This window comes from Mercenaria mercenaria, chromosome 1 (assembly GCF_021730395.1).
Source record: "Mercenaria mercenaria strain notata chromosome 1, MADL_Memer_1, whole genome shotgun sequence".
NCBI lineage: Eukaryota > Metazoa > Mollusca > Bivalvia > Venerida > Veneridae > Mercenaria > Mercenaria mercenaria.
Genome location: NC_069361.1, coordinates 83,986,285 through 84,000,461, shown reverse-complemented (window position 1 = coordinate 84,000,461; position 14,177 = coordinate 83,986,285). Strand labels below are relative to the sequence as shown.

The 14,177-nt window shown below is 35.0% G+C and overlaps 1 protein-coding gene across 2 annotated transcripts in view; it reads left to right on the top strand.

The window, feature by feature from the left end:
- The window catches only part of LOC128559873 (spermatogenesis-associated protein 7 homolog), a 39,707-nt gene that overhangs the window by 13,149 nt on the left and 12,381 nt on the right, over window positions 1-14,177 (top strand). Inside the window, exons 5-8 of one of the 2 annotated variants that reach the window (XM_053552739.1) lie at window positions 293-426; window positions 1,162-1,949; window positions 2,696-2,731; window positions 4,264-4,308. In XM_053552739.1, the coding sequence (XP_053408714.1) occupies window positions 293-426; window positions 1,162-1,949; window positions 2,696-2,731; window positions 4,264-4,308 (1,003 nt within the window). The remainder of the gene's footprint in view (window positions 1-292; window positions 427-1,161; window positions 1,950-2,695; window positions 2,732-4,263; window positions 4,309-14,177) is intronic. The other variant, XM_053552746.1, reaches the window with a different exon arrangement.

Sequence of the window (14,177 nt, the reverse complement as noted above, 5' to 3'; positions counted from 1 at the left end):
CTGCACTGGTCGCAAAGGCAGAGTCACTTGCAGCCAGCAGGCTAAAGGTTAGAATTAGAAAATTGGGTGACAGCTTTTATTCATAAACAGTCTGCTTGATTTAAATAAAAAGTATGTCTTTGTATAAAAAAAAAATTTTCCTTTGTAATATATTCAATTCAGTATTCGTTCAATGTTAGAATTACTTTCAGAGGAAATCAGACACACTTTAAATTGAGTACTGGTATATACGACTGCAGAGTCTAAATTAGTAGAAACAGATATTGTTTAAGGAATACCATGTTTATTCTAGCAAGGGACCGTAAGACTAGAGATGTTGTCCAGAAGACGGGTAGAAGACCTATGTCAGCAACAAAATCCATGAGTCGGCCACACACCACCACTGGTTACTATCAGGATGAGGATATCTATAATGAAAATCTATGGGTATTGTTTTACATTTTGATACTATAACTTTGTAAACTCCTGCTTTCCACAAGTCTCTTCCCCCTACTGATTGATTTTGCTTCAACATTCACCTTTCTTTATTTACAGCTGTAGACTGTTTGCTAACTTTGAGTTGAGCAGTTATTTTGACATTGAATTTATTGATTATATTTTTTTAAGCTCCTGTGAAACAATTTTTAGCTCGACTATTCGAAGGTACGGCTATTGGATTCACCCATGGGTAGGCGTCCCGATTTGGCTAAGTTTTTGTATGTAAGCTGGTATCTCTGTAACCACACAAGGAAATGAATTGAAACTAGACACACTTATTCACTGTCTTAAACTGACTTACACTGCATATGTTTCATAACTCTGTTTTGAATTTTTACAAAATTATGCCCCTTTTTCGACTCTTTGGTTAAGTTTTTGTATGTAAGCTGGTATCCAACGGATGGGAATGGATTGAAACTTCACTTACTGACATGCAGTGCATAGTTTTCTTAACTCTGTTTTGCATTTTTACAAAATTGTACCCCTTTTTCGACTTCTATTTTCATTCAGGTGACAAGGCTGTTGGATAGTTTAGTGTTGCTGTCCTCCGACAGCTTTTGTTTCATATGATAATAACTTATCCGCTTGCTCTAAGTCCAGTTTAAAAATCTTAGTAGTCCTATGAACCAGTATGTTTTTCACAGCAGAGTTGAAATAGAATGAATGTCTTATTATTTTTTTTAGGGAGAAGTGGACCCAGAGGATGAGGAAGAAATGATGATTCATAATATTATGCGTACAACGTTACGTGGCAACGATCCTGTGAGTACTCAGGCTATGCATGGCTCAGACCCAAACCAAAATCCCAATGATTTCAGTCCTTATGCTAGGGTAAGGCAGCGGCCTAGTTCAGCTAGGTCACAACGGTCAATGGGTAGCGCAGTCTCTCGAACGATGGTTCAAGTTCCATCAAAGAAGGGCACTTATGATGGCGACATACTAGAAAAGAGATCTCAAGTGTTTACAGAGCAGAAGCCTTTCACACCAAGAACATTAAAGACTGACAGAAAATCACGACTCAGCCAGTATAAGTACTACAACAAACTTCCACCAAAAGAGGCAAAAAGCAAAAGTAGAGAAGACGCACCAGAACAGACAACAGAAAAGAAGCAAGTTGAGCCTACAACAGAAACACGACCCCAGCCTAAACCCAGAAACATTCGCCTAGATCGGACTCGTGAAGGTCCCGTTACAATGAATTCCCTTATGTTTGAGACCCTCCATAGTCGTGATTTTAGTAAGTACGACGATAAAAATGGACAGAATTCTGACATTCCAAAACTCGATATTTCTATGGATACGGATCATTTGAAATGGATAAAAGAACAGGCTTCAAAAGCTAAAGTAAGATCTAGCAGTGATACTATGAAATCTACAGTCCGAGAAGAAGATCCGTATGACCAAAGTGTTGATTTTGGGAAAACGGGAGAAATGTCTCTTACATATGGAACACTTGGTAGTACAAAAACAAGGTAATTGTCTAATACTGTTGTTGCTCAATTCAAAGTTTATAAACTGACTTCCAAGAACTCAACAGAATTCAGACAATTTATTCTTTATGCAATCTGACAAGTTGAAGGGAAATTATCTGTGATATGTCAACACTTAATGTATGGTTGTTAAAAAACAAGTTGATGAATTGTTGTGCTGTAGTTTCTTTATAGTTGTTATGTGTATTTTACTCTCCGAGTATGTGGTGCTGAAGTTATTTAGTCCAACTGTACTGATTTGAGTGACCCAAAGCTGTAGTTTTTGCGTTTTGCATACAAAGAAGCGACATTGTGTTAAGCATACATGTTATTATTTTTTTTGAAAAGCATTTTTTTTGTCACAACTGGGAAAAAAGTTAAATGTGTATATTGATACATTGAACTTGGTATGAAGCTTAAACTGCATTTTTTGTATAATAGGTAGTAAGTTACCGAAGTAGGACACCTAGTTTATGAAAAATAAAAGAAAGGTTCAAATATGTTGCAAAATTCTAACAATCTAACTAGAAACTGATATTAAGTTTTGCTTAATAGTGATAATAAAAATGTAATAATTTCTAAGCAGAAATACATGTAGCATGTTTTCTGTCTTGAGAAAAAAGTATAATGCATGCATAATGGCTCATTATAGCCATAACGGTGTAACCCTTTTATCTTCTTTGATTTTTGCATGTTTGTAACATTTTACCAATATAACCTACCCAGATATAATTATTTCTCCCCTTCAGACCACCTTTAGGGACCAGTAAGAAGATGACCCCCGAGTAAGTAATTATTCTATGTTATAACCCTAGTTCCTCTTAGTTCATTTAGTTTCTACACTTTATACAAGTTCACTCTAATCAGTTCTTCCTATTTTTTCTGTCTTTCAAAATATCCTGCTACTTATTTATGTAATTTAACTAAATCACATTTAATCGGTGCATGATTATACTAAGTTTTTACATGATTATACTAAGTTTTTACATGATTATGCTTAGTTTTTGCATGAAAGTATGCATTCAGATTGCTTCATTTGTTAGGTCACATATGTCAGTATTCATCCAAGTTAAGTTGGAAATTAAAGCTAAACTATAAATGGACATTTTCTGAACACTACAATTCATGTTATAGATAAAGGTAATACAGGCGTAACATTTGTAACTAATTTTTAAAGGTCTGTTGTCTCTGAAAATAACAAAAAGAACCAAAATCTAAAAAATAATATTGTTTTGAATTTCTGATAAATATGGAGTTAATGTTTTTGGTAATTATGCAAATGAGATAATATGATGGAAGGTTTTTCTTAATTTTTATGCCCCCACTTTGGGGGGGGAGCATATAGATTTGCTCTTGTCCGTCCTTCTGTCCGTCTGTCCGTCCGTCCGTCCTTCCGAAAATGTTGTGTCGCGCGTAGCTCTGAAAGTATTTGACGTAGAGTCACAAAACTTTACAGGAATGTTGGTCAGCATGTGTAGTTGTGCACCTGGGGTTTCGCGTCCGGATTCATTCAGTCATGTAGAAGTTATGGCCCCTGACTTTGTAAAAATTGGTCATTTTAATGTTGTGTCGCGCATAGCTCCAAAAGTATTTGACCTAGAATCACCAAAGTTTACAGGAATGTTGGTCAGCATGTGTAGTTGTGCACCTGGGGTTTCGCATCCGGATTCATTCAGTCATGTAGAAGTTATGGCCCCTGACTTTGTAAAAATTGGTCATTTTAATGTTGTGTCGTGCCTAGCTCCAAAAGTATATGACCTAGAGTCACAAAACTTTACAGGCATGTTGGTCAGCAGGTGTAGTTGTGCACCTGGGGTTTCGCGTCCGGATTCATCCAGTCATGTAGGAGTTATGGCCCCTGACTTAGTAAAAAATTGGTCATTTTAATGTTGTGTCGCGCATAGCCCCAAAAGTATTTGACCTAGAATCACCAAAGTTTACAGGAATGTTGGTCAGCATGTGTAGTTGTGCACCTGGGGTTTCGCATCCGGATTCATTCAGTATTGTAGGAGTTCTGGCCCCTGACTAATGTCATGTAGTGGGGGCATCTGTGTCCCATGGACACATTTCTAGTTGGTTCTCAATTTTCTTCCACCTTGAATTGTTTTGAGAACTGGACTGGTATTATTTTACCTGTGACCTGTAATTCATAAGTTGCAAGTGCAGGAGGAGAAACAGCATCTGCTGTTTAATTTAGAACATGATTTGAACAGATAAACAAACTGAAATAAAAATAAAATTTAAAATAAAAATTTTTGAGCCTATTATTTCTTTGATTTAACACCTTCCTTTCTACGTTACTAATGTATTTATACAGGATAATGACCAAACCTGTTCCTACAAAACGCACAGAAAATAAAGGGTGAGTTTCAGTGTTCAGATCACAGGGTCGCAGTTTGTTTTAACCTTTACCCTGCTAAATTTCTAAAATGGACTTTTCCATCATTCAATTTGGGCAGTACCATTTATTATTCAAAGGGATGTTCACTGAAAAATTACTGATAGAATAGCAAACAGTGCACTGGTTGCAAAGGCAAAACCACTTGCCACCAGCGGGCTAAAGGTTAAAAAAAAACTTTCAGCTTATTTTGAAGCTTCGAAATGTACCTTTATTGTTCCCAAACCTACATAGTATTATAGAAATCTGCTTCGTGAATTCACATTCCATTGGAACAAGACAAGTGTAAAGAAACTTTGTATTAAAACATGGTTTTAAAGGTTATTACACCTTTCTACATACATGTATGTTTGTCAGCACAGTGTTATACATTATTAAACCATAATACACTCTGTTTTAACATTGTTTTAGTATCACTATTTTGCTTAAGTTTATTTTTAAAAACTCACAAATTAGCTTGACATTTGTTGAGTTTATGCTTACATTTATTTTAATATTACTTGTAGTTTAAATTGTTTTAACTTTTATTTTGTTCTGAGAGAGAATTGATCATAATATATAATTATCATTAAAACTATTTTTATTTCATTGTGTATTCAAGTTTGTATTAAGTAATAAAATGCTTAATTGCTTTGATTTTCTGCTTACCTGTCCTGTGTGTTTCACTCCATCTATATTTATGGTGGCGGTCACTGTAGCATATTAAACATTCCCACTTCACCCTTGATAGCATAATTGGATGATATATTTGTTTCAAAAATGATTGATATTTTACTTGTTTATGATGTTAGTGGAGACAAGAACAAAGTGGTTATGTATTTAGATAGATAAATGTATCGATGAAGTGAAAAACATTATAGAAAAGAAACTGATCTTATCAATATGTAAGAGTGTACTTTAAGGTTTTATTTTAGATGTCCAACTTTTTATTTGAACCTGAACTGAACCTGAACTAATTGCACTTGCCCCGGCGTCGGTGTCGCTGTTGGTTAAAGTTTTTGATAAAGTCAAATATCTCTGTTACTATCAAAGCTATTGATTTGAAACTTAACATATTTGTTTTCTATCAATGTCTACACCAGGAGAAACAATCCCCGTGTCTCTGATTTGAGTTTTGACAGAGGTATGCCCCTTTTTAGCTTAGAATTTTTTTGGTAATTGTTTTATAAAGTTTTTACTGGCAAAGCTGTAATTGAGAGTCAAGCACGGAGAAAAGTTGAGCGCGCTGTCTTACGGACAGCTCTTGTTATTTTATTATTTTAAATGATGCATAGTATTCATAAGTTAGTTAATAAGAAATATATTTCAATTACATATATAACACTTCTTTTGCTAAACTGATTCAATCAGACTTTGCTTTCTGCTTCACATTCCTGTACATAGTTCAAATTGTGTGAAGGTATTTGAAGTTTTAACAAGAGCTCCGCAATGCGGAGCAATATACGCCTGAAGGTATGACCTTTGATCCCTAAGTGTGACTTTAACCTTGAAATGAGTCATCCGAAACATGCGTTCTGCACGTGATCTCGATGTGATGAACATTTATGCCAAGTTTCTTAAAAATCCTTCAAGCAGTTCAAGAGTTAAAGAGTAGATACGAAACATTGTCATATGAACTTTGACCCCTAATTGTGACCTTAACCTTGAAGATAGCCATCCAAAACATGTGCTCTGCATGTCGTCTAGATGTGGTGAATATTTGAGTCAAGTTTCTTTGAAATCCTTCAAGGGGTTTAAGAGTTACAGAGCGGACACAAAATTGATTTGACCCCTAAGTGTGACCGTGACCTTGAAGCGAGCCATCCGAAACATACACTCTGCACATTGTCTCAATGTGTTAAACATTTGTTTCAAGTTTCTTTAAAATCCTTTAAGCAGTTCAGAGTGACAGGGCGGACACAAAATTGCTAATGGACAGACGGACACTGGCGTCATAACATAATACATCCCTTTGGGCGTATAATAAAAAGTCTGTTATATTCTTATGCAAAGTGCTTCTTCTTTGTTCACATAAAATATTTAAATAGCATTCTATCATCACATATGCTGCATAATACCACTAGGGCTATATTGTCTCTTAAACTTAATGTATATAGGTAAACTTGTAGTGCTCAAGTTGTATTACAATAAATCTTTATTTTATTAACTTCTTGTTTGTGTTTTGAAATGTGGTTACAACAGTCCTGTTTTGTTTATCAGATATAAATCAAAACCTTCGTGTTGGTTATCTTCTGATTAACCATTGATCAGATTTCACATGCACAGGAGTAAATGAGACAATAAACCATAAGAATTCTTTGTTTATTTTCATTCAGTCATGCTCATTAAAACATGAAAATTAAAAGCATGATAAATTGTATTAATTCCAGCTAGTAATGAACAGAACATTGTGTATCTACTTGAAGTCATAATTAACATAGTGTTCTAAACTGGTTTGTGTGTCAGCCATTGTTTATCACAGAATATACAATGCTTAATCTCCTTCTTTGTTTTACTAAATGACAAATAGAGCCATATTAGCATTCATAGTTATTCAGAATACCGATAGTTATTGTATTTTTGAGGTCTTTCTGTATTGAATTATCTTAAGTTTTTGCAAAAGAAGTACAAACCTTCGTTTATTAAAGCAATTAATAGATGGTTGATCTTTGTAATTATACAGAATAACCTTGGCATACAGGATTCTCACATCAGTTGCTTACATTTGTACTTTCCAGTACTAATGTGACCTATTTTAGCATATTTATTTAGTATTCAACTTTGCCTTATTAACCCTGGATACACCATACTAACATTTCACATTGATTCATATACCGGTACACCCTAAATTTCTCTTCAGCCACAGAAAAAAGTACCTTGTAATAACTAATTTTATCAAATTAATAATCATATTAAATCTATAAAATTTGTTTGGCAGAGTCTCGCAATTAATCATGTTATTCAACTTGTTTAAAAACTCGGGTAAAAAGCCGCTAAATGTAAGATCTTGATTGATTTCATAACTCAAACAGTTAGTACAGTTAAACCTGTGTATAAGACAGTTACCTCCAAATATTGGTCACTACTGGAAAATCTGCCTATAAAAGCAACAGTTTTATCTTCCTGTTTAACCACTGATAGTATAAATTTACCTGTGATGAGAGACCACCTGGTAACAAAGACCACTTTCATAACTTCCGGAAGGTGGTTTTTACAGAGTGGTTTGACGGTAAATTTCTGCGTGATTCACATGGTAACAGTGGACCTAGCATATTTCCCTGATCTGGTATACAGATACATATATTCCTCATATAAAACGTCTTGACTACCCATTATACAAATATTCTAGTGCAAAACTCCTGTACTTTTAAAGATAATAAACATTCCAATGTAGGATGTCAACAGTGGATACTATAAGGATCTTACATGCCTGTCTGTACAGGGGCTGGGCCCATTATACCCAAGGTCAAGACAAGGTCACCAAGGTGTTATACTTGGGTTATAATTAAGATTAAAGTTTTCAGCAACCTTTGTTTTTCTGTCATATCTTTGTTACTATTGCCTACATTTGTATATCTTACTGTAACTACACAGAAACATTGTCCAGCATACAAACAAAGTATGCGCAGGGGCTGGGCCCATTATACCTAAGGTCAAGGTCACCAAGTTGTTATACTTGGAATTATTTTCATGTTAAATTTTTTGAAAGCTTCGTTTAAGGACATATCTTTGGTACTTAAAACGATAATGACTTGAAATTAAAACTGTTTCTTTATAATCATCATCTGCATGTGTGGTTACAATCCCCATAACTCTAATTGTATTTTTGACAGAATTATGCCCCTTTCATACTTAAAGTTTTTTGGCAATCTTCGCTTTCTGGATATAACTATAGTACAATATAAGAAAATGACTTGAAACTTAAAATGTATCTTTATCATCATCATCTGCATGTGTGGTAACAATGCCCATAGCTCTGGTTTGTATTTTTGACCAAATTATGCCCCTTTCATACTTTAATGTTTTGACAAACTTCGTTTTCTGAACATAACTTTGGTACTATATAAGATAATGACTTGAAACAAAATACCGGTATATCTTTACCATCATCATCTTGGTGTATCTTCCTTTTAAAGTAGAGGTCTCTTACTGAGACATAAATTCATCTTACTGTCAAATCGCCGAATAGTGGAGCGCGCTGTCTTACGGACAGCTCTTGTTTTTTAATGGCTTTTACACTCCTGCAATGTCAAACATGTGATAATAGCCCTTATCATGCTGGACACAATTGTTTCTGCCTTTGCCACCAGTGTAGATCATGATCAGCCTGCACATCTTTGCAGTCTGATCATGATCTGCACTGTTCGCTATTCAATCAGTATCTTTTTGGTAAGCATCCCTCTTAATGTTACTGTCCAAATTGGAAGATGGACAAGTGCATTATAGAAATTTAGCATGGTAAGGGCTAAACAAGAAGTCTTTGCAAAATGACTGATGATGAGAATGATGTGAGACTACTTATTTAACAGCTTGAGGTAAAAAGTCATGCACAATACACCATCTTTTTATTCTCTAAATATTCTTAATGTATTCTTAATGTATTCTTAATGATTGTGTTCTTAAGTAAAAGTTTGATCTGAACAGTCGAAGACTCTGACAAATATTAGAACTTACTCCCCATAATTTTTGATTTGTTGAAAGTAATACCAAAACAAATACACACAGTGTGTTATTACGCACCTTTATAGTCCATCAGTTTGATATTAATTCCTCCTGTAAAACTGTTTAAAAAACTGTAGGCGAAAGTATATAATCTTTAGTAATTTTTTCATCGAAACAAAAAATCATAGTAAAATCGTGAACCATGAACTAAATCAGATGTTTGATTGATAATGATGTTATATCTTCAGGGTCAGCATGTATCATATTGTCAAGATCTGTACATCTGATATTTTTATATGCAAAATGTGTGCTGTCTATGGAGAAACTAGCATTTTAGCATCAAGGATATAATTTAATTAAGAACTTTAATTGTCAGTACTGAATAAAATCTTAGAATTTTCATTTTTAGCTCGACTATTCGAAGAATAGTCTAGCTATTCTACTCACCCTGGCGTCGGCGTCGGCGTCACACCTTGGTTAAGTTTTTGCATGCAAGTACATACAGCTATCATTTAAAGGCATATAGCTTTGAAACTTATTTATTCTTTTTCTAGGTCAATTACCAACCTCACTGGGTCAAGTTCCATAACTCTAACATGTATTTTGAGCAAATTATGCCCCCTTTTGGACTTAGAAAATTCTGGTTAAAGTTTTACATGCAAGTTACTATCTCCAAAACTAATGCAGATATTGAATTGAAACTTCACATGTGTCTTCGGGGTTATAAAACTAGTTGATAGCACCAAGGCCCATAACTCTGACCTTCATTTTGGCCAAATTATGCCCCCTTTTGTACTTAAAAATTTTGGTTAAAGTTTTGCGTGCAAGTACATACAGCTATTACTAAGAGGCATATAGATTTGAAACTTATTTTATCTTTTTCTAGATCAATTACCTACCTCACTGGGTCAAGTCCAATAACTCTGACATGTATTTTGGCCAAATTATGCCCCCTTTTGGACTTAGAAAATTCTGGTTAAAGTTTTGCGTGCAAGTACATACAGCTATTGCTAAAAGGCATATTGATTTGAAACTTATTTTTTCTTTTTCTAGATCAATTACCTACCTCGCTGGGTCAAGTCCCATAACTCTGATATGTATTTTGAGCAAATTATGCCCCCTTTTGGACTTAGAAAATCCTGGTTAAAGTTTTACATGCAAGTAACTATCTCCAAAACTAATGCAGATATTAAATTGAAACTTCACATGTGTCTTCGGGGTTATAAAACAAATTGATAGAATCAAGTCCCATAACTCTGACATGTATTTTGGGCAAATTATGCCCCCTTTTGGACTTAGAAAATCCTGGTTAAAGTTTTGCGTGCAAGTACATACAGCTATTACCAAAAGGCATATAGCTTTGAAACTTATTTATTCTTTTTCTAGGTCAGTTACCAACCTCACTGGGTCAAGTTCCATAACTCTTAACATGTATTTTGAGCAAATTATGCCCCCTTTTGGACTTAGAAAATTCTGGTTAAAGTTTTGCGTGCAAGTTACTATTTCCGAAACTAATGCAGATATGGAATTGAAACTTAACATCTTTCTTCGGGGTTATTAAACTGGTTGATAGCATCAAGTCCCATAACTCTGATATGCATTTTTGTCAAATTATGTCCCGTTTCGAACTTAAAACTCTTTCGATATTTAACATTTTGGGTAATAATTTCCTGCTTCTGTGACAATATTTCAAATAGTCGAGCTTGGCTGTCTTACGGACAGCTCTTGTTTACCGGACTATTCGATTTTGTTTTGTTTTGGGGTTTAACACCGTTTTTCAACAGACTCAACAGTATTTCAGTTATATAACAGCTTGCAGTTAAACTAACCAGTATTCCTGGATTCTGTACCAGCACAAACCTGTTTTCCACAAGTAACTGCCAACTTCCCCACATGAATCAGAGATGGAGGACGAATGGTTTCAGACACATTGTCTTATATCAAATAGTCATTGAGAACATTATGCTGCATCAGGGGATCAGACTCATGACCCTGACCCACCAATCCATATATTTGTGCTCTCCCTATTGAGCTAAGCAGGCATGCTTGACTATTTGAATATTTTCAAATATAGGTGGAGCTTCTATGTAACAGACTGTTATTGTCAAGTCATAAGGAAATACAGTAGAGTAAGGTTGCTGACTTCAGATCACTTGCCGCGCATCGATATAGGTTTGAGCCTCACTTGGAGCATTGAAGTCTTTATGTGAGGAAGCCATCCAGCTGGCTTAGGGGAGGTCGGTGGTTCTACCCAGGTGCCATCCGTGATGAAATAATGCACAGAGGGGCAACTGGGGTCTCCCGCCACCATCAAAGCTGGAAATTCGCCAAATGACCTGTAATTGTGTCAGTGCGACGTTAAACACAACAAAAACAAATACAATGCACATAATTATACTGTTATTTCATCAGGTCGTAAAGAAATGCAGTCAACATAATAATGTTATTTCAAGCCATAAAGAAATTCAGTGCAAATAATAAAGCAGTTATAAAAGATATTCAAGATTAATGACTACATCTGTATTTAATGAACGTGATTACAACTGCTGCGTGATAAGAATATATTAAACATTAATTGCATGATTATATTTGTTTGTCCCAAGGTTCAAATAATACAATTGATTTGATATGACAGGTTACTACACGTGAGAAAAATGAAATAGCAAACCACATATGAACTGTCATGGTCCGTTAATTCTTAAGACATGTCTGCTTTTTGCTCTGGACAATAATAATATTCTAACCATGATCATTTTCCAAATTGATACTTAATAATGTAACCCATTGTTTTCAAGTGATTTTTGTGCCCCCCTATTGAGTGGTGGGGGCATATAGATTTGCATCTGTGCGTGCGTGTCCGTCCGAAGTTCATGATGCACCTAGCTCGAAAAGTATTTGATATAAATTGATGAAACCTTGCATGAGTCTTTTTCAGAGTTATGGCCCCTGAAATAGTCAAAAATTCACATTTTTACCTTGTGACACGCCTAGCTCAGAAAGTATTTGATATAGTTTCATGAAACCTTGCATGAGTCTTAATCATGATATGAACTTGCGCACCTCCTATTTTTCATCTGGCTCCGCCCCCTATTTTCAGAGTTATGGCCCCTGAAATAGTCAAAAATGCACATTTTCACCTTGTGACATGCTTAACTCAAAAAGTATTTGATATAGATTCATGAAACCTTGCATGAGTCTTAATCATGATATGAACTTGCGCACCTCCTATTTTTCATCTGGCTTCGCCCCCTATTTTCAGAGTTATGGCCCCTGAAATATAGTCAAAAATGCACATTTTCACCTTGTGACATGCCTAGCTCAAAAAGTATTTGATATAGATTCATGAAACCTTGCATGAGTCTTAATAATGATATGAACTTTCGCACCTCCTATTTTTTGAGTTATGGCCCCAGAAATAGTCAAAAATGCTCATTTTCACCTTGTGACACGCCTAGCTCAAAAAGTATTTGATATAGATTCATGAAACCTTGCATGAGTCTTAATCATGATATGAACTTGCGCACCTCCTATTTTTCATTTTAGTCCGCCCCTATTTTTAGAGTTATGGCCCCTGAAATAGTCAAAAATGTACATTTTCACCTTGTGACGCACCTAGCTCAAAACGTATTTTATATAAATGGTTAAAAACTTGCATAAGTCTTTATCATGATATAAACTTGCACATGTCTAATTTTTTTGCTGGCTCCATCCACTTTTTTTAAAGTTATGGCCCCTGAAATAGTAAAAAAAAAGAACTTTTTGACCTAATTATGTGCCTAGCTCAAAAAGTATTAGATGTAAATTCATGAAACCTTGCTGGAGTCTTTATTGTGATGTGACCTTGCACACTTGGCATTCTTCTTGAGAATCTTAGCTTTTATTACAGAGTTATGGCCCTTGAAATAGCCAAATAGTGGATTTTTTGTTTGTGATGCTCATAGCTCAAAACGTATAGGGCCTAGAATAATGAATCCTTTGCATAAAATGTTTGTTGAGGCTATACCCCATTAAGACTGCAAACATTTGAATTATTGCCCCTTATTTGTGACAAATGTACCAGTGGGGGGGGGGGCACACCCTGTGTCCTACAGACACATTCTAGTTTCTCTTTGAGAGGAGGGGGATGTAGATCTGCCATGGAATAAATTAAATGTTTAGAAGTTATCTGCCCTTAAAAGTGGATTTTTCTTTAAATTTGCATATTCAAGGGCAGATTTTTCCTGAACAAGCATGGTGACCTGCAATTTTTTTTCATAATTCTGTTTCTTTCATGACATTGTGATCCTATACAAAGTTTGAACAAATTCTATTATAAAACTGCAGCATATGTCCTTAAAAAACAGTAACTGTAGTTCATTACTTCATGATTATATTACAAAGTGACTCTAATAAAGTATTTTTTGCTTTTGCATAATAATACAAGGCTGATCCAGCGGGGCGGTGGGATGGGGGTCAGGACACCCTCTAGAATTTTCAAAGTGAAAACCTTTAAAGCTGCTCTCTCACAGTTAACAAACAGTACAAAAATCATATTATAATGTACTGCGGCTGCGGGCACCGTGAATCCAAACAATACTTGCTGTGTATAATACTACTGTAAAATCGATTCAAGAATAAATGAATTCGCTGCACTCTCACAGTTGAACAAACAGTACAAAACTCATAACGTGCTGTGGCACCAAGAATCCAAACATAGAACGGTACACCCCAGGCCCTATATCTAACATAAAATAAATAGAAAAAAATAAATAAAAGGTTCTAAAAGTGGAGACCTCCTCATGGTTAGAACTGGTAACATTTGAGATCAAACGGCAAACATCCACATCGATAATGGCATTATACATGATTTATATTATATTATTAATAACCCTTTAAAAGTTGGCGAGTCATTGGCATGGGGTTTAAACTTAGTCAAGGCCAATAATGATTCTTTCATCATTGTTCATCCATACCCCCACTATGCTCGTTTTCATATCATGGGAAAATTTGTAAAATAATATTTATTCTTTATTTAATTTTCAAGACATGTAATTTCTTTTACAGCACTATAAAATGTCAGCAGGTGGAAAGTTTTATACAAAAGTCACAGATCATGTATTATGCAAATACGTATTTTCACAATGACACATCAATAAATTCTGTAAAAAGTTGTATTGGCCCATGGGTTACAGCATAGGGCCTGCAGACCTCTA